This window comes from Tribolium castaneum, chromosome 3, assembly GCF_031307605.1.
Source record: "Tribolium castaneum strain GA2 chromosome 3, icTriCast1.1, whole genome shotgun sequence".
Lineage (NCBI taxonomy): Eukaryota > Metazoa > Arthropoda > Insecta > Coleoptera > Tenebrionidae > Tribolium > Tribolium castaneum.
The window spans coordinates 8238497-8260488 of record NC_087396.1 but is presented as its reverse complement, the minus strand read 5'-3'; the positions used below and the strand labels follow the sequence as shown (position 1 = coordinate 8260488).

Here is a 21992-nt window from a genome sequence, read left to right as displayed (position 1 = left end):
ATATTCCACAAGGGCTTATACATCGGTAATGTTATTCGTAAGTAATAAAATACAGTGTTAACCGAAATATGGAAACACACCAGCGGCGTCGAAACGTATTCTGATTTTCCGCTTTGATACTGAATATTTTTGAATATTATAACTCTGACGACATGTCATAAGATAAAATTAGAAGTATTTTAACTAAGGAAATGTTTTTTAAACTCGAATACATAAACTGTTTCCTGACACTTGTAATGTTTTTTCAATTGTTTGCCCCTTGACTACGAGCTGCCATTGAACAAGGAGTAAGCTTCCTCTTGCCCCTCATTCCTCTCGCCATTAGATGTTGGCTTCAAACAACCTGCCTATAAACTCGCTGTATGGCGAGTCTATACGATATTTGGTCGAAGGTTATTACCTAGTGGCCTATGCCTATCGCATATGGATAGATTTATACATGGTTAGTAGAGACATAGTTCCGCCGTAATTTTTAGCCAATCAGCAGACGTCGCGCGAATACGTCACGAGATTACACTTTTTGAATTTCAAATGTATTTATATGCATGTTTATGTAACATGGAATTACGGGACAATGAAAATTGTAATAAACAAGGCTATTCCAAAGATATGGTGCCATACTTTAGGGAGGTTCTTGCGTGAGAAAATATGCCGTTTCTCCCCTGGAGCCAGATATATTGCCATTTTTTTAATATTAAAAGACTTCGATATTTATTAGCTAAAATATAGCTTATAAAGAGTTTTTGAGGTAGGAGTAATTTTATTTTTGGTCGTAGTACCTAGTAGCCTTTGATTTTAAGACAATTTCATTTAAATAAAGAACATATGATTCGTCTTGGAAGGCGAGAGTCTAAAACTCGCATAATCTTCGTTTCTTCTTCGTTTCGCATAATCATCCCCTTAATTAGAACTTTAAATTGTACCCCTCACTTTTAAAACCACCCCTAACTCAAAAACAAATCTACAATTATGTGTTTTTCCTACAATTAGATTAGTTTTTCCATTCTTCCTAATTTTTTTTTCTTTCTGATGTTTCAAAATGTAGAAGGCACTATTTAAAATGTTACAGGAGTGGCTAGCGACTAGGGGATAAAGCCTAAACATAAACATATGTAATGTTGGTTTTGACCTCTACCTTTGCAAGTCAAATTGAAGTATTGTTTGTTTAAATCAAATGGGCTTAAAATCAAAGGTTTCCCATAACTAAAAATTTCAAAGTTCACCTCAATCCAATAACAAATCAACAATTTTTTACGGTTAGACAAGCTTTTTCTTTCTTTTCCAAAAATTGAGAGTGTCATTTAAAATTTTAAAATAGGGGTGACTAGCGTCTAAGGAATTGAGGGATTTTTTTAAGGGTTGAATCAAAGGAGGTAAAAGTAACACCAAATGATAGCATTATTAAGTTGTTTATGTGTGTTGAATTTCAGGTCGTTCGGATCATTTTAAAGCCCTGGTCTACAAGGTTGAATTGGGGGATGTTTCTAAGGGTTGAATCTAGGTGGTTGGAAGTAATACCAAATGAAAGCCATCACTAAGTTGTTTGTGTGTATTGAATTTCAAGTCGGTCGGATCATTTTAAAGCCCTGGTCTGCAAGGTTGAATTGGGGGATGTTTTTAAGGGTTGAATCAAAGGGGTTGAAAGTAATACCAAATGAAAGCTATTATTAAGTTGTTTATGTGTGTTAAATTTCAAGTCGGTCGGATTATTTTATAACCCTGGTCTGCAAATTATTATTAGTTCTGCAAAATAGAAATTCATCTCCTAGTGGTGCTCCTGTTTTTTTTTACTGCACTGTTATACTAAAAGTAGTTTAATTTTGGCCGAATGTTGTATAAATGTATCAAATAACACGTTCCCATCTGCTACTAGTTTTGTCTTTGTTGTTACTATGCGAATGAATACAAACCGTCAAGCGTAGCGGAAAATGGGAGGGTCTACCAGTCGTTCCCAAACTATGGGATGCCACTTTGGTATTTGTTATGTTTATTGTTGTTAAATAAATTAATATGTCTTTCGTTTGTTTGCCTGGTCAACTTTATAAACAAATTGTTTACTATTACCAACAAATATACATGTTAATTATGAATTTCAATTTAGAAGTGATTTTTAAATCCCAAAGACTTTTTAATGTAAACAATTTGTAAACAGCATTGTCGTCATCATGGAAAAAAGACGAAATTAAAAGGTGGCTTGAAGAGAAAAAAATAGTGCACCCACAAAATGCTTTTCAACAAGAATTTTTAGCAATTGCAAAGTCTAGTAAACAGGATATTAATTACAAAGTAGACAAACTTGTTGAAGAACATGGCCATAAAGTATTAAGATTGCCGCCTTATCAATGTCACTATAATCCGATAGAACATGTTTGGGCGTTAAGTAAAACTTTTTACGACAAACATATCGGGAAAGTTGATTCTACCAATGAATATATTTTACAAACATGGCAAAAGGCTTTAAATCAAGTTACACCAGAAGTTTGGAGCAACACAGTCAATCATTGCGACAAACTAAGAGGGAGACATAAAAAAACCAAATTTGTCTTGACCAGGTGCAAAAAGAAATTATCATTAACGTGAATTCGGATAATGATAGTGATACTGATAGTGATTTCGGAGAATTTGACGATACAGCTAGTGAAAGTGAGAGTGAAATGTTAATTAAATAGTAAATAGATTTGGAAATATTGTACAATTAATATTTTTATACATTTTTTGTAAATAAAATTTACTTGTTGTCTGCGCTTGTTGCGCATAACCTGGACGTTAACCACTCATGCTTCGATTATAAGTGTGAAGTTCTGCAAAAGTAAATTGAAATTATGCGAAGCAAGATTGTATATGAAATCTAGCAATCAAAGTACGAATGCAAAACTGAAAGTAATAACGGTTACTTTTTAATTTTTTTATTAATTAATATACAGTGTGTTCGTAATAAACTGAACCTTCTTCAATCATTCTGTTAGTGCTCTGTGTCTTTCGGAACACTGGTTTTAAATTCGGAAGAAGCAAAAAGGACAAGAATAGGAAATTTAAGCAGTGTCAGATACGGGGTGAGTCTACATTCCATCATAATCTGTGAACTGGAGTATCTTGAATATGTGTATAAACCAAAACTGTAGTTCAAAATTGCAAACACGTAAAGTAAAATTTTCCTTAATTCCATCCCTAACGCGACGCTTGTGAAGGTTCTGATACATCAAAACATGAATGGCCGCAAAAACACTTTAAAAAGAGAGGTACTACTCTCTTTCTTGAATGATAACGCAAAAATGCTTTAAATGAATGAAAACGAGTGAAACGCCAAGTTAAGCAAAAACTCCAAATAAACAATATTCTTTGCACTTACATTTACAAAAATTGTTCACACAGTCCGCCTTGATTTCTAATAAGCGACTTGGTGCAAGGTTGCAACCCTTGCTCTGAAAGATCTGAAGCTGACGAGTTAACTGCCGGGTACTTGTTGACGGAATTTTTCCACAGCCTCAAAAAGACGACGTTCGAGGCCCTTAGCCACATTTCACGCTTATTCCGCACAAAACAAACCGAAACAAAACAGGTCGCGCCGGACATTTTTCGCGGAACAATGTGTGAATCCTTAAAACACCACCATCTGCAATTCCGTAACATTGGGCCATATCAGGATTTGTGTGATTTTTCATGATCATGAGCCGCTGACTCACAAATCAAAGCCGAACTAACAACAAAATAATTTGCACCGTAGTACGGCGCACCGGCGATAACACGAAGTTTTTGAACCTTTTTTGCGTTGCGCGCGATAAGTTTTTCATTTCTCGATTCTTTTAAATGTAGTTACCAGTGGCGTACTCATCTTTTGTGCTTAAACTTTACATAACATTTTTGCCCTCATGTGGACGTATCGCCCAAAATGGAATTTAAGTAATGTTGCGAAATAGTCTGAAGACTCTCCAGTTTACAGAGTAGAAGGAATTTAGACTCACCCAGTATTTGGCCAGGGAAAACCATATTCATGGAGGTGTTATGCACCTTTTGAAATCTGAAGTGGAGTATAAAGACCTTCAGAAGGTAACTAAACTATCTTCTGAAATGAATTGCGAACTTTAGGCGACTTTAATTGTAAAAAATAATTTAATCCTTGTTACTGTGTATCGTTCATCCCAAGGTGACATCAGAAAGTTTATTGATGTACTAAACGAATTATTTACACTCATAGACTACAAGAAAAAAAAGGTGTAAATGTTGTGAAACATTAGTATGTGACCTATTTAAAAGTTTTGGTTTGTTTTCCAGTTAGTTAACTTTCCAACTAGGAGTGCCTCATGTCTTGATAATACATATATTTACCAACATTGATAAGAGATTCTTTACATCAATCAGTCCAGTCCAATTACCTATCACTGATCATTTGGGAATAATTTTTAAACTTAGTGAAAATGGTACATTTATCTTTTTTAACTTGCTTAGTAAGGTAAATTAGCAATGTGTAGACTCTGATATAGATCCTAATAACACATTCACCATGTTTCTTAACAACATTCTGCATAATTTTTACTCGGCGCTTCCAGAAAAAATATAATGGTTCCAAAATTTCTGCTACCAAGTGGTTTAGTCCAAAATTAAAAAAAGATGAGAGAAACGTTAATGTTCTTGCATAACGCTTATAAGCTGCACGAAACTTTGGAATCAAAACAATTGTTAAATAATAAAATAAATAATAATAAAAGAAAAAATACAATGATGCAATTAAAAATGAAAAATTAAAGTGAATTCCAAATTTGTACCATAAAATTTTAGAAATCGTAGATCCATGTGGAATTTAATTAATCAGAAACCTAAAACAAATAGAGTTATTCCCCAGATATCACCTCATGATTTTGTCAATTTTTTTTTTCTAATATTTCGGAAAACATTAAAAATTTACTCCCACCCCTTCCATATAATCCCATTCAAATCATGAAAAATGTTAACACAAATCATTATTTTTTTTTGGAACAGTATCTCCTACTCAAGTAGAGAAGCTTTTGATTCCTTAACAAATCCCGACAACAAAGACATATATGGCCTTAATTTAATAATTATAAAAACTGTTAAAGATTTTTTAATTTCTCCTTTCACAAAAATGTTTAATGTATGCGTTTAAAGTAACATTTTTCCTGATTGTCTAAAGGCAACAATTATTACAACACCCATTTTTAAAAAAGGCAATGTGCATGATGTTAATAACTATAGGCCGATTTCTCTACTACACATAGTGTCAAAAATTTTTGAAAAATTATTGCTACGGCAAATTGTTCACTTCTTGCATAAAGATGATCTACTTTCATCCCAACAATTTGGTTTTCGCAAAGGTATGTCAACGTCAGATGCAGTTAGGTCTTTAGTATAAAATATTATTCTATGCTTTGAAGAGAGAGGTGTCCACATAAATTCATTTTTAGATCTTAGTAAAGCGTTTGACTGTGTATCACATGATATCCTAATATGTAAACTCTTTTTCTATAACCTTTATCCAAATAGTACAAGTAAGACTGTCAGACAAATAAACTATGATAAAAGTGCTCACCTGGTAGTGTATCGCAAAGACAATTTAGTGCTTGTAAAAAGTGAGACAGGTGATAAATTAAGTGCAATTTTTGACGGACCATATAGTACTAGAAGATTTGTCTCCAAATGTAAAAATTTTGAAAAAAAAATAAAGAAATAATTGTTCATAAAAATCGAACTAAACCCTTTTGTACATAGTTAATTAAATGTAAAGTCGTGTAGTAATTAAAATGATTAAAATGACATTAAGTAGCAATTCCATGGACTGGTTCAAATATTAAGAATTGGCTCAAATACGCGAATAGGTGGATAGTAGGTTTCGAAAATAATGAAGAAAAAGAAAATTACACGAATAAGCAGTGTTTTAAATAAAAAAATAAGTACAAGAGTAGATAACGTTAAGGTTAGGTTTAATATAGTGCTGTAAAATCAATTACTTTCGTAGAGGAAAAAAGAATCTTCAGTTACCGAAAGAAAATTCTTTTTTTTTTCTCTCGGGGGAGATGTAGTGGAAGACCAAAAAGGAATGTTCTAGAATTAATTATTGCTTAACGCTGACAGCGTAATTAGTTTTAGGACATCCAAATATTGCCACATAGTCAAGAAGTAATCGTTGAGTAGTAGTGTAGTAGAGACACAATATAGTTTAATAGTTTTTTTACAATTGGGTGATATTCCTAGGTTCACTTATTACCTCACAGATCATTTCTTATCTCGATTTAAATATTTGTAACCACGTTATAACGGGGTAAACATAGTAATAATCTTAATGTTTTTATGGAAAAACCTAGAGTTCAAATGGCATGATATAAATATAGTATTACAAGTAAGTCATATACAAGACCTATACAACAAATTATAAAAAAACATAGTACCATTTTTTAATGAAAAAATAAAATGGCTAAAAATTGAGGTTTTTTTCATTTTATTTTTAAATGACACTAACAATTTTTTTCAAATTTATGTATATTGTTGCTAAGGTCCTAAAGAAGTCATCATATTTTTTTCAAACAAAATTAAATCGACTTTTTAACCCGCTTAAACTCGGTTACAAATACTTAAAATTAAATACAAACTGACCTGTGAGGTAGTGACTGAATTTAGGAACAACATACAATTGTAAAGAAAGCATTTTGTTTATTACTTTTCTTAAAAATCCAATTTCAAATTTTGCGTTCACGCGCTTGCTTGAACAGCTCCTCTTCAGACGTTCTGAGTATAGTTCAACCTTAAACGAAGTATTACAAGGAGATGATACGATTACAAAATATTAAGATTTGTTGTATTTGCTTTTTATTAAACTACCATTTTCTGCTTTCTTCTTAATTCTTAATTTTATAGAAGTCTTGTCCATTCTGCAGAAAAAGGTAAAAAAAGTTAAATAAATTGACCTAACCTGACCACGGCAGTCAACCTGTTAATTTATTAACTACACGGCGTTAAAAAAAATGAACCACCCTAAGGCCACACGCGTGAAATGCTAAAATTTTATGAACATTATTGTTTTTCACAGAGAAGCATATGATTACATTTTGAAGCCGATCTGTAAGCTAAGAAAAAAGTTATCCGTATATTATCAGCTTTTTGTCACTTTTTGGTTCCTTCGGTACAGCCCGGTTATCGGGAAACTAACCCCCTTCGAAAAGGGACGACTTGTTGGGATGCATGAAGCTGGCATGCTTTTCCGGGAAATTGCGTCGGATTCACTCGACAGTGGCTCTAATTTGGAGTGATTGGGACGCGAAGAATCTCCGAGGTCGTCGCCGAGGCAATGGACGTCCCATGAGTGACACAAGGTCGCGTGAAGATTGTATCCTACGACGAAATGCCATACAAGATCCTCACGAACCAACACGGGCAATTGACATTTATTGGAGGAAAGGTATTGCACATAGAGTCTCCATACGTACAACTTATCGCCGAATACGCTCATTTGGGTTTCGCTCATACAGTCCAAATTTTCGTATTCCCTTAACACGGGAACAGACAACCATGGTGTTAAGAAAGACAATAATGTGACCAAGAATGGCACACAATTACCTTCAGCCACCAATGCGGCTTTTATTTGTGGCACTCTGACGGAGGAACCCGTGTAAGATGTCCTAAAGGCCAAAGACAAAATTTGCAATTTGTTCGATGTCGCCATACAGCAGTTACACCTGGGATAATGATTTGGGGGGTTTTTACCACGGAGGCAGATCACCTTTAGTCGTTACTCATGAAACAATGACTGCACAGGGCTATATTACTTCTGTCTTGGAGCCGGAGCAAGTTGTTTTGCAGTTACTTCACCAGCTTCTAGAAGCCACTTTTGAGTAAGATAATGCTTGCCCTCATAATTCGAGACTTCATGGAAAAACATAATGTGCAACCCTTGCCTTAGCTTGCAAGATCACCCGACTTGTCACCAATCGAACATGTCTGGGATATGATGAACAGAAGACTGCGTCGATTACCTCATTCTCCCAAGACTGAGCTACGAAAGCAGCTTCAGATAGCATAGGACGAGTTGCCTCAAGATGACATTGTCAATTTAATTTCAAATATGCCCAGACGTGTTGCTAAGTGTAAATGTAGACCTATGATGTAGACATCATGCTTACGGAAACCATTGAAACGTCATATTTACAAATCAAATAGGACTTTTTTGGTGGAACCTCGAATCGTTATCTTCCAAAAAAGCCACGTTGTATAAATTAAAAAAAATATTTTAATATTTCCACATTCCCGAAATTTTTGTAACTATCCACATATTACACAGATAAATGATTACATGTTCATGTAAGTTTCAAACACAACTTACCTAAATTTAGTACTTTAATGCATCTAAAAAAGTAATCTTCGACTACTAAATTTTGCTCGGGTCTTTTAGAGCAATGATATTTAATATAGGGAAAACATCCAGTTCGTAGAATATGGTAATTAGAATTTCCAACTCTCCAGTTAAAATGTGACTTTCCCCATTGATCATCTTGAACACTGTTATACTGAAACATAAATTCGTTCAAATTCGCAGGGAATCTAGACCGATATATCCACATCTAAGAAGCATAAATGTTAGGGATTAGAACTGTGTCCAATCTGTTCTTTGTAAGAGTACATAATAATTATTTTGTATCTTTTCTATCTAGTGTATAATGAATATTGTAAAATTTGATAAAATTGTATGAAACACCTTATAGTATGTTCTTTAATAAACATCAAATACATATTATTAAACTAATGGTGGTATTCTCTAACTAATCTCTGTTATACTGTTACGTTTATAGAATGTTAGCAATAGTAGTCTAGGATAGTAGTGCTCTGTTATGACACCGCCTAACAGAGCTGTCTAATTTGCGATTCTCTAACTCTCTCTGTTAAAATAAGGGCAACAGAGTTCCCATTTGTTCGAAAATGTAATTTTAGGGATAATGGAAATCGATTTTGACGTATGGCTTACTATTTGATTCAAATATTTTATTTGAAAATGTAAAGAAGTTTTCATAAAATTATCATTTCGAATTTGGTATCGCAAAAAGTTTCACTGAAATGTTAAAAAAAGTGAATGCAGAAGACGAGTGCAGATCAAGGCAAAGAATATCATTGTTTATTGAAAAAAAAAAATTTTTTTTGTTTTGAGATCATTTCTGTGGGATCTCGTGTCGGATTAGGTAATCAAATTGAACTCAAATTATTTTATTCTGTGCTGTACAAAACGCAAAATAAATAAAAAGGAGAAACAGAATTTGGTAAAAACGAAATAACTATTAAAAGACAAAAAAAAAATTTGAAATAAATAATACAAGTTAAAAAATTTATGTTTTATTTTCTTGGAATAATGTTTCCAAAATGAAGAGTACACAGTGTTAAATTTTTTATTTATACAAATTTTGGTTCCTGACGAATTTTAAGTTGTGTTCATTGCCACTTAGGATTGGCAAAGATTACCTTTGCAACATAATGGATAATTATACCAGTTAATTTTTTTTCTAAGACCAATCTTATCCCCTTTCTTCGTTTCCTATACTTCAAAAACCAAAAGTCGAATTGTTTGCGTGATTCTGAGCTACTAATTTTATCCACTTATCACATTTTTAATGCAATTTCTTGTTAATTTGGTGAAACATCGTAAAAATTCAGGATCTGTCAATGTCACTGTTAGTTTATGGAGAGATTTTTGCCGCTGTTATTTAACAGAGAATATTACTGTAAAAATATTACTAACAGAGGGTAACAGAGTTTACTGAATACAAATTTAAATAACAGCTGTAATTTTTACAGTAATAGGGCAATAACGTAGTAACAAAAGTTAGAGAATAGCACCATAAATAATTAGACTAAACGATAAGCTCCTTTCACCGTTCTAACATCTATTTGCTCCTCCTATTTCCTTTCGCAGTTAGCAATAAAATTAGTTGGATAAATAGGTATCAAAAATTCTTGCTCTATGGAAATGTTGTGATGTCATCCCCTCTAATAACATTTTGCAAATTTTGTGGAAAGAGTAGGAACGGCTCAACTACTCTCATGATATCATCTGGGACTGATACCAAATGCAAAATTAAAGGTGTTGTAAGTACTCAACCAGCAAATAATCACAGAAAAAAAATCTCAGCGTAAGGTGTCCACAGTATTTGTTCCTACGTATTCAATAACGTGTCTAGAAGGTAGAAGTGTATCCGAAAAGCCGTAAAAATCTCAATTTTGACAAAACTTCAACATGAAAACATAACCGTAATTTCTCCCCAAAACTTCGAACGATTAAAACAAGAAACAAAATCAACTTGTGTCCAAATTTGTCATCTTAGTTCTAAATTTAATTAGATCAGAATCTCAGAAGCAATTGCAATTATTTTTAAACCGGTAACTGCGACAATTAGTTTTGGTATTTAAAAAAAGTATACTACCTTTACAAAATAAGAAGTCCATGGTGGTTCTTCACATTGCCGTAAATAACAACTTAACACTTCAGAAGATGTGGGTTTTGGTATACGTTTAGTTATTTGGGAGAAAGCCCGAAATTTTGAAACTGTCTGCATTGCCTGTAAAAATAAGTAAAAAATATTAGTTCACATGTTTTACCAATGTTTGCAAATTTATGGCTATAGGTTTTCATAAGTGATTATTATCCAATTAGGTAGCTATTTATGAATAATAACAAGATTGCCGGGGATTTTCGTTGTTTTTTTACAAAGCTATCATCTTTCACAAGAAGCCAGTCTCAGTTCTTCATTGACTACGCTGACTACGCTACGCCCCACAAGCAAGACAAACAAAAATTTCTGGTAATGTTGAATTTTCCCGCTATATGTATAAACCTAAACAATAATTTTGATTTTTAATTTGATTAGGTAGTTTTTGACTGAAGATGATAGAGACTGTTCCATATCTGGTAGCGAACTGACAGTGACATAAATGACTCTTGAAATGCACTTACTTGGTTAAGTGTGACCTGACAAAAAAGCCCGCGACAAAGCAGCCCATTAATAAAATAGCTCATTCCAACCACAGTGGGACGTTTAATTAAATTGAAAATTTATTCGATTAATAAAACGACTAAAAAATTGTTCTAAATTTTAAATGGTGGAAACAAATAAAAAATAAAAAAAATAGACAAAAATTGTAGTTGTTCTTAATAAGTTAAAATTTCAAATGGATAAAAAATTCAATTTTATTACGTAAGATAATAACTTAAATTTACAATTGTTTGAAACATTTAAACAAATTATAAGTAATAAAATAGTATATTAATATTTTTTACAGAAAGCTAAATTAAGATTTAATTCAAAATCAAACTAAATCGAATTAAGTTACCATTTAAAATGCATTGATAAATGTCAGGTTAATAGCGATTAAAATTTAATTCCAATTAAAATGTTCTGTAAACCGGCTCTAAATAAGTATATTATTAATAGTTTAGGAGTAGGTAGGCTGTGCCGATTCTAGTCCACTTCGTCTGCGCATGCGCCATTCCAGGGAATTCTCGATGTAAATCGTGGGAATCTCCTGATGTTGATGCTATTTTGGGTTATGATCTTATGGCTTGTCTTTGTATGCGCATGTGTTACTTTGGGGAATCCTATTGAAATGCTATTTTTGTATCATTATGTCTTGGTTATTTTGGATTATAACGTTAGGTTGGGAATTCTCTGGGGAATCCCACATTGGAAATTATGGGAATCCCCTGTTGGTATTCCCATGATGTCATCGTTGCTTTTAGTTTATGATGTCACACTTATTTTCGGATCGATAAGTCATTATACTGTAGTAATATATGATAGGTTGCCTCCTGTCTTACACACACAAAATCGTCAATAGGTTTTTCTTTGTCTCTGTTACCCTTAACAATGCAGTGTTACCCTTGACGACACAACTTTGGTTGTGGAGGGGGGGGGGCAAATGAAGAGAATTTTGCAGATGAAGAAAAAACGACAAATTATAAACTCGATTCAGATGTGAAACGACATTTAAATCAACTCTTTACTGATTAGGAAGGGTTATTAAATATATACGGAATTAAGTTCAGCTAGTAATAAAGCGAACATTAATAAATTCGATTTTGATCAGTAAAAAATAATAAATGATCAGTATTTAATTGATTTTTGCACAGTAAAAAATTTAAGTGACAAGTAAACCACGCTCAGTATTTTATTGGATGGTTTAAAAGGCTTTGGCTATTGGTCGAATTAAAACATTCTTTTATTGAATACCGTTCAAGATAGAAAATTTTGTCATTAGGATTATTTATTCGTCTTCATAAAAATTCAATAGGGAGATTTGGACAAAGTGATTATGATGGATCCGACAAAGAATAATCATTTGTATCGAACAATACTGATAAACAATCATTCCAATCTGACGAATTAAAAACCAGGATATATGAAGTATTAAAAAACAGACAAAAATAAATGAGAAAGAGAAAAGATTAAAGCCAAGCAAAGTTTACCTGTAAAACACGTATTCGAAAATGCGAAACCAGACCTCCAGAAAATTGAGGCGAATCAATTGAAAGATAGAGTAAATAAAGTTTACGAAAAACAGGTAGAATCTAGAAATGAAAAACAATTCAAAATAAACAACAAGAGAAGCAAAGTCAGGTACTTTTGAAAAGATTGGGTAAATTATTTGAAGTATAAAATTTAGAACTATTTCGGACAAACCAAAGGACTTGCTAACCCAAGAAAAAGAAATAATACATTTATCAGACAAAAATGAGGTGAATATAAAATTTAATATACATATTATTTGATATACAGGCTGTCCCAGAAATCATGCCCCAGAGAAAACTGACAAGTGCCGACGACAATATAGATCCCAAAGGTGCAGACGATGATAAATTAATGGCTTTTATAACGATGTTTAAAGAGTCTAAGAACCACCAATCCCAGAAAGGGAACTCTAGGTGTTAATGTAAATAAAATTGGTTGCTAAACTTTTGCAAACGTATCTAAAGTATCATCTGGTAGGGATAGTATATGGATAGTATGAATCAAGAACACGACATGACTTCCGTCTATTTTTAATATTTGACAGTCTTTGAATTTTAGTACCAAAGCCACAAATTGAAGCCTCTCCCAAGCATAAGGGCTTGAATTACGACTGTTATGATGACTTAGAAGGTAAACTTAGAAGGAAAACAGCTTTTTCGTTTAAAAACTTCGTTATAAATGATATACGTGACAGCAAGATACGCTTTTGAGAAAAATCTCTTAATTTTGTGAGAAAAGTCCTGTGAGCACCATACCGAGCTCCTTTCTATTTGCTACAACTTGACTTGTTTCCTTTGTTCGTGAGATAGCGTTATTGAGAATCACTTTGTGATAAAGATGATTCCTATCTAGAAAGTGTTGCCGTTGCTGCCTCACTAACACCATAGACTAACATTAATAACTTTCAATTAATACTTAGTGGCGTACAATTATACAATAATTTCGATGTCAAAAGGAATTTATTGTTAAATAAACTTCAAGTACTACCTACTTAAATTTGTATAGGAAATGCTCAATTGCTCAAACAGGTGACCATCTTGCTGTGTATTCACAAACCGACTCGTCTAAGCAATGATATTCTAACATTTTCGAACAGATCACAATTTTTTCGTATTTCATCCGGCAAGAGTTGGACAAACAGCTCTCAATTCCAATGTGCTTGTCTCTGACGAAAGCATTAACTGCTGTAAATTTACCTCTGTCCACAGTCGTTGGTCTAAATTTAAGTACATATTTTCAAATTTTCGGAAGCGACGAAGAATATTAGCGAATACACAACAAGGAATGTGGCGATCTTGAAATCTTGCTTCGTAAAAACGAACTGCAGCTCTAGCTTGTTGAAAATGTAAATTCTTTCTATTTTTACAAATCTAAAGTCTAAAATAAACTCAACAAACGAACACCACTGATTTCAGTTAAAGACATGGTTGCGTCTTATGAGTCCAATATAACGTTTAAACCAAACTACCATCCTCAAGCCAACCCTAGCGAAAGGATCAACCCAGTCGCGAAAACTGCAAATTAGGTGTTATCTAAAAGACTCGGCACCAAGAATGGGACGCAAATTTAAATAAGGTCGGTTTTGCGTTGCGAACTGCGGTACATGAGATCACGGGGTATAGTCCAGCTTATTTAAACTTTGGTAGGACTGTTTTTATCGGAAAAACTAATAAATGCCTCAGCCTTTTAGTGGCCACTGTCCTGGAAATGTCTCTGGGTAAAATGTCGTTGGTTGGTGCCTTGATAACTTAGTTAATGGTATCCTTTAGGGCCAAATGGTTGAAAAGATTTTATTTTGTGATTTGTTACAGTTTGTTACAGTTGAGGTTGTGTTCTTGGTCTCTGATCATTTTAATTCTTCATTTGGTTTATAGTTTTATAATGTAACTAGTGGAATATAGATAAAAACAGCAATTTGGAGGGAAAATCGTTTCCAAGGTAATGATACGCTCAAGATTTATACTTTTTTATTCTGCAGTGCGTTGCAGAGTTTTGTTTAATCCCAAATAACTTGAGAACGGTACATTTTGATTAAAAAATAATTGGGCTTTTAATTTTTGGTATAAAAAATACGTGTTAATAGGCCGAAAAATTGAGTTATGACCCAAAAACTGGAGGAGCACTCTTATCACCACCAAACAAGATTTCCGTTTACACCATATCAAAGAACGTCTTTGTTTCTCTTGACATGCAAAATGTCATAATAATCGCATAAACGATAACAAAAATATTTTCAAGAAAACATTTTTCCATACCAATTTTTTGAGGTGGGTGAGTAAATACTATCCTATCTATTTTAATTTGTAGAGGGGTATTCGTGGTTGAAATTATGCCACATATTTTTGAATCACCCGATATAATATTAACAGGTTTCCAAGATGGTGTAATGTTTACATTTTGTGTTAATGATTCAATTTTAGATTTAAGATTAGTATCGAAAGGAAAATTGCCTTCTACTTTAAAAAAATTAATTTTTTCGTTGAACGTTTATTAATTTCCTTTTTAATGAATTATTTTATTTAAAAATACCGCATTAGTAGACATCATTAATGCACTTTTTTCATTAAAGTAACAGTTTTTTGAGATTTGGGCGTTTTGATGATATTAATTAATTGCAATTACTATTTCACAATGGCGGCTTTTTTGTTATAATTCGTAATTCACATTTTTTAATGGCGACTATTGTCACAAAAAACTGAGTTACGGTCAACGAAAAAATATTGTAACAAAATCAACTGTTAAAGGCACTCGCTATCGCTCGTTAGTGCTTTAAACAGTTTCGTTACTCGTCTTCATTAAAAAACTAGTTTATTTAATAACGATATTTAAAAAAACACTGGTTTAAAATTAATATTATTAAAGTGGAAGACATTTTTAGAGCATAATCTTTTACCAGAAAAAAATAGTCGTTGTAGGGTGCCATTTGAAATTTTTTTTTAAATTAATAATAAAAAATGATCGCTTTGTTTAAACTAGGTGATGTACTAATTAGTTGTTTCGTAAGGTACATGGTTTAGGCACAAAATGCTTGGTTCCATACTTTTCTTCAACGCTGTAGAAACAGTAACTTTTATATCAATAAACAGATCTATTATAAACTAATTAACTTAAAAAATACGTTAAAGAAACGAAGAGAATATTAAAAAAATTAATCGGCACCTCATTTCAGCAAATAAAATGAATCAGGATTAAGAGGTTGCTATAGAAGATTTATTAAAATTTTTGGGACACCAAACTCATAACACGAAATTACAATAAAACGTAAACATCCTTTTTTATATGACATTATTGATTTTTACTTGTTGTTGACAAATAAACTAGAATTAGATGTATCGATATGGTTGTTTCCTATTTTAGGCAACATGGAAATGGAAATTGGGGACGCCACCGCCTGCGAGGCCAAAGATGAAATAATTAGTAAACTTTTACAATAGGTAAACAATTTTACTTTTTAAATTTCAGATTCGAGAATATCTAAACTATATTGAAAATTTTCAAATTTCAAATTCAATGCTGTGCCGCTTAATGTTTAAAAAAAAACATTAAATATATTTCCGAATATAACTTTCCGGATTTAATAGAAAAATATCAATTATCCGTAAGTATGAATAAAAAAATATATAAGAAATTATTAAATCTTATTTAGGATGTCCAAATAACGCAAGTAAGAACATTCTTACTTTTTAAACAACACAAATTAAATATTTTTGAAATTTTTTAAGTATATTGTGTATATTACATGTTTTATTGACAACTTCCTTATTTTTAGAAATAAAAATAAAAAAGCTAAAAAAATTATAAAAATATAATTAAAAATTATAAAAACAACGAAAACATAATTATTAACTGTAAATATTATATTAACGAAAATAAAAGTAGATTACCGTAATTTCTGTTTGATTGGTTTATTTTTTAGTTGGTGATTGCATTTTGAAATGAGAATTATTTTCGTGCTAAATCAAAATTCTACTTTTGCGCATTGCAATAATATAGTCTTTATATAAAGACTGGTAAGTAGGCAATCTTATATGCAAGTGTGTGGAATGTGTTTACTGCATTTATTTAAGTACTGTTTGTGTTTTTACGGCCAAAAATTTTATAATTTCCGTGTGGAAAATTATATTTGGTGTTTGCGTTTGTGTAAAAAGTTTTGGTAAATTTTTACTTTAGCTACTTCTGGATTTTTGAAAATTTTTTTTTTGCATTTTGCTTTAAAAAGCCTCTAGACCAAAGATATGACCTTGAAAGTTTGTGCAAATGCTCCGTTTTCGAAAAATTCGACCTTGAATGACTTTGACCTAGACTTTTTAAATTTTGTTAACACTCGCTAATAAATGATATTAACCGTAAATGTAACTATAAATGAGGCACGGCGCCTACAGATGATAGCCCGCAGGCTGGGGCTTCGCCCCAGCAGACTAAAAATAAACATGCCCCATGGACGATTAAACTCGAAAATGTAGAACTCGAAACGTGGAATAGTGATTTTTATGGAGCTACAACGCGTACAGGTCGTAGGGTACAGGCTGGGGCTTCGCCACAGTGAACTAAAAATAAACATACCCCATGAACAATTAAACTCAAAACCGTGGAACTCGAAACGTGGAATAGTGGTTTTTATGGAACCATGTTGCGCGTGGCTGGGGCTTTGCCCCAGTTAACTATAAGGAAACATACCCCACGACCAATTAAACTCGAAAACGTGGAACTCGACACGTGGAATAGTGTTTTTTATGGAACTAGGGCGCCGTACAGTTCGTAGCCGAAGGCTATTAAAAGGAAATATACACCACGATTGGTAAATTAACCTTGAGAACGTAGCACTCACAAAAAAATACCTTGTTCCCACTACTAAGTAAAATAGTAATGGAGTGGTGTTGGTAAATTGCATGAAGGGAAATGCGGAAATGTAACAACGCATCCCCACTTCCGTCAATCAGCGAATCATAGCACAGAGACATAAATTCAAATTGCAAAATATGAAAAAATACACCTACTTTTTAATGAAAAAGGTATAATACGTCATTTAAATTCATTCTGGGAATACCCGAAGGTGCTATAATCATAACAAACACGCAGGTGCGATTCTTACCTGTACACGCAACGCATCCACACCCTGGTGGCAAACGTTGTAACCCTCAGTCAACAATAATGGCGATTTAAGTGAAAAGTGAGTGAAAATAAAAATTGTTTTTCTAATGTTATTTTCAATTTGCACAAGAAAATTCATAGTGTACGGTCATCAGGGCACTCAGAGGAATCGTTTGGCGTAAGTTTCAGCTTGAAAATCCAGAAGTAGTTAATCAAAGTTTTATCTGAGTTAATATTCTGTGGTGTGTAATCAATCGTAAAGTGTCGTCCAAAACTTAAAATTTCGGAAAAGCAAAAATTTGAGGGAAACATCTCGAAAATGAGGTTAGTTGTCAAAAGTGTTTAAAATTCAACAATAATCTATGGCAAGCGGTTAAAAACTGATGATAAAGAGTGTGTAAAGTGTATTTTTTCAAATACAGTTTGTGTTTTTGTGAATCGATCAAATGGTTATCGCGAATATCTCCAAAAATGCGGTTGAGTGTCAAATATTGTTTTCAAATAAATTGTAAAAAATTGGTGGAAATAAGAAACCAGGAGTGATTCAAAACGGATAAAGTGGATATTTAAACTTTTTTATTTACATTTTTTCAAGTGTCGTTATTTTAAATGCATTCCCGTTATGCAAGTGTTTTAAAATTTGCAAAGTGAAAGTGTCTGATAAGTTTGTGTTACATTTTTTAAGAGCCGCTTAAATTTTCGTAAAGTTGTCTAGAATCTGTGATTACTAAATCCATGAAAAAATTTAAGAAAAAATAGTGAAAATCCAATTTAATTCGGTTGTGAAAATGTAAAAATTAAATGTGATGTTTGGTGCATTGACGCGTTTTTTTCCGAAGAACAGTTCTCCCAGGAAATTGCAGCATCAACGAGTCAAGGTATTTGGGGGTAGGTACAAAATGACTTGATGCAGATGCATCTTAAGACGTTTTTCAACACTCAAAAACTCCCAAAAGAAAACAATTTTGGATTTTTTGACATTTCAGTCAACAGTGTCATCGATAGTCCCCGAACAATTTCAAAGACAATTAGTAGAAATACAGAATAAATCAACCACGAGTGATTGGAAAGTGGGGGATGGTCAAGAATCACGGAAATTTGGTATGCACGGCCGGTCATTTAATTCAAAATACTATTTCATCATATTTAGACACTGGAAAAGGGCATTTACTGGGTGGTAAATCTGGGGGTGTTTGAGACTCAAGAATCCCTTAATAGATCAATTTGACGAGAAAATCTCGAAATTTAGGGCAGCTGTAAAATTTGGTGCCTTTCGAAAATTACGCAGAAAAAGAAGACTACAACCAGGGTTGAGGAGGTACCAACAGATTCAAAAGGAACAAAGGAACATTAAATTAAATTCAATTAACCACAGACGAGGTGTTCCAGTGTTGCTAAGCAACGAAATGACACGAAGAAAGTAGAGTTCCTTTATTGGGAGAGTTGGGACACTGAACGTCAAACCGAGCCAATTTTGTATTATGTGGATAAGGCATATATTTCTATCCTTTTTTGTTAAAATTTTTGTTAGTAACTTATTTCAGAGGTTTATGTCGAAAATAATTTCAAGCTTATAATTTTTGTCAAATGCATAAAATGACATAATTTTACGTCAAATTTAACCAGGGACGTAGAAAACGTAGAAATTTTGGGATTGCTATTTAAAAAAAGAAAATAATTGAATACCTACCAATATTAATGTTCAATTTCTGAAATTTTTCGATATTTATTTTAATATTAAATACATAACTTAAAACATACTTCAATGCTAAAAATGCTTTTCTTTTAGTCACAATTTTTAGTTAAACATGTGGTCCCCAAAATTGGTTATCAAGAACCCTTCATATTTCCCGTCGTCTGTTTAAATTTTCTAAAAAATGATATTGAAGGTGTTCTCGTATGAAAAACATAACAAAATCATGAATTCCCAATAACTTTATAATTTGAAACAGAATCTAAAGTTCACGTAGATCCTAAAGGCGGCCAAGCAGCGACAGGTTCAACTTTCCTAAAAATTAGAACCAATTTTGGGTTCAAGTACCTACGTTTTTTATAAATGCATAGACAAATTCCCAAAATCTCATAGATTTTGTACATAACATTATTTAGACAATCCACTTTTCCAAATGCTTGTTAATAATAAACGTAAAACTTGGCAGGAAAGGTTCAATTTCTCTCTCTTTCATCGATGGTTACCATTTCTTAAAGTTAAGGGAAAAATGTTTATGACGAAGAGTTTAGAGGTAAAATTCTCGTACTTACAAAGAAATATCTTTTAAAATTTGGAGTTCATATCAAGAAAAACAGTGAATTGACGACGAGTGCCAGTTCTAAACGCAGTTAGTCGACGAAAAATGGAAACATTTTGTAGAAACACATAATTGTAGATTTGTTTTTGAGTTAGGGGTGGTTTTAAAAGTGAGGGGTACAATTTAAAGTTCTAATTAAGGGGATGATTATGCGAAACGAAGAAGAAACGAAGATTATGCGAGTTTTAGACTCTCGCCTTCCAAGACGAATCTATATGTTCTTTATTTAAATGAAATTGTCTTAAAATCAAAGGCTACTAGGTATTACGACCAAAATTAAATTACCCCTACCTCAAAAACTCTTTATAAGCTGCATTTTAGCTAATAAATATCGAAGTCTTTTCATATTAACAAAATAGCAATACGTATCTGGACCAAACTGGCTCCAGGGGGAAACGGCATATTTTCGACTAAAGGTGAGTATACAAATGTTTTCTCACGCAAGAACCTCCCTAAAGTGTGACACCATATCTTTGGAAGAGTTTTTTGAAGAGTTAACACCCCCTGGAATGATTATAGACCATAGAATAAGAGAGAGGGAGAAGCGAATTTCTCTGTCTACCCCTCGTTTTTCGCGAAAGCGCTACCTAACCCTGAGAGAACGAACTAACTCGATAATAGCGGGAAATTCAAACAGGACGTTTTATTTATTTTCCAAATTTAAAGAATTATAAATATTAAATGTTTCTGTACTCATGCACGTTACGAAACATTTTAATAAAAAAGCATCTGTAACACTTGCAATAGCACAAAAACATTTAACATCGCTTAATAAAATGAAACAAAGTCTTTCCAATAAAAATTTATTAAAAAAAATAATAACGTGCTGGCAAAATTAATTTAACTCAAATTGTTCCTCATAAACATACTCAGATGTAGTAATCTATGTAAATATATTGTCCAAATATACACAATGTTTATTGAATTATTAACTATTAAGTGTACACTATTGGTATCCTTTAAATTTTAAATTTTAAATTCAGAATGCTAACAGACACAGTATTTCGGGATCAGTCGGTATAAATACATCGGTTTTGTTGGTTCGATAATTTGTCTACAGACTGTTCAGAAAAGCAAAAAAATATCAAAATTTTGATTGTAACCTTTGACAACAGTCCAATTTTTAGGTTCCTAAGGCTAAATTTTACAAGTCTCTGATGAACAGACTCCCGATAAGTTTTAAGTGTTTTTGTTCAACAACGTATTTTTCGAAATTTATTCGCGGTTATAAAGTTTACGGACGTTTGTAAAAGCAGCCCTAACACGTACTATAACAGTTTAATGTTAAAGTTCTTGATATGCTTTAAATTTTTTTAAAAGCCTAATCTCGATTGTATCATAGTTATTAGTACATTACACACAAGAGAATTAAAAGTGTTCTAAAATTATTTTAAATAAAAAGCGACATATCTGATATACATAACTATAACTGAAAGTTACTGATTAAAACTACCATGTAATCATTTAAATTTATAATAATAGTAGGCTTTAATATTGTTTCCCTTGTATGAAACTTGTAGAATACATTTTTCGCTTAGTTTCTAAATTTAGCAATCACAAAAAAATATATATATAAAAGTAGAGATGTTTGATAACAAAAAGACCCAAAAAATCACGTTAAATCGTTTTCTGAAGTCTTTAAAACACATTAAAACAAAATGTGGCCAAAAACCGCAACGACAGCAAAATAATCGACTGTTTATAAATCCAAACATGTGCGCACCTCGACTATTTTTAAGTGAACCTCCTTTACTTTTAGCAAAATGTGTGACAGATTCCTTTAAATTTACAGATTACTTTGCAATTGGCGCGACCTCTAAGCCTGAGTGTACGAACTCTTTTAACCGTTTTCCCCCTTTCCCCACCCCTCCTAGTGAACACATAATTTGTATACACTTTCAGGGGCCTGAATATAGACCAGTAAAGTGATTTTACGACGACTTTGAGCAAGCGCTGAAGTCAGCTGTTGCCATAAGCGTCGCGTCTGGGATTCTGGGCTTTTTTGTCCCTCGAAATTATAATCGTGGAGCAGTCCACCTCAAAACACTCCGGACGTTCCTCCGGAGATCAAATCCGAGATCGTTTTGTGATTAAG

General features: G+C 32.7%; 1 protein-coding gene and 2 long non-coding RNA genes across 4 annotated transcripts in view; 1 reads left to right on the top strand and 2 right to left on the bottom strand.

Annotated features, from left to right (window-relative positions):
* Nucleotides 1-21992, bottom strand: part of LOC103313817 (uncharacterized protein) — a 124450-nt gene that overhangs the window by 11183 nt on the left and 91275 nt on the right. Inside the window, exons 2-3 of the mRNA XM_064355934.1 lie at nucleotides 10416-10550; nucleotides 8330-8513 (exon numbers count right to left, since the gene is read on the bottom strand). Coding sequence (XP_064212004.1) covers nucleotides 8330-8513; nucleotides 10416-10547 — 316 coding nt within the window. The 5' untranslated portion in view covers nucleotides 10548-10550. The remainder of the gene's footprint in view (nucleotides 1-8329; nucleotides 8514-10415; nucleotides 10551-21992) is intronic.
* Nucleotides 3776-8309, bottom strand: LOC135265769 (uncharacterized). The gene is made up of 2 exons (XR_010333622.1): nucleotides 7905-8309; nucleotides 3776-7824 (listed from the first exon to the last, which is right to left on the bottom strand). It is a non-coding gene; the product is annotated as an uncharacterized LOC135265769 (long non-coding RNA).
* On the top strand, nucleotides 17493-19053 carry LOC107398304 (uncharacterized). Of its 2 annotated transcripts, XR_010333441.1 has the most exons (4): nucleotides 17493-18476; nucleotides 18575-18689; nucleotides 18739-18906; nucleotides 18964-19053. It is a non-coding gene; the product is annotated as an uncharacterized LOC107398304 (long non-coding RNA). The 2 variants fall into 2 exon arrangements; XR_001575196.2 differs by having other exon boundaries at nucleotides 18739-19053.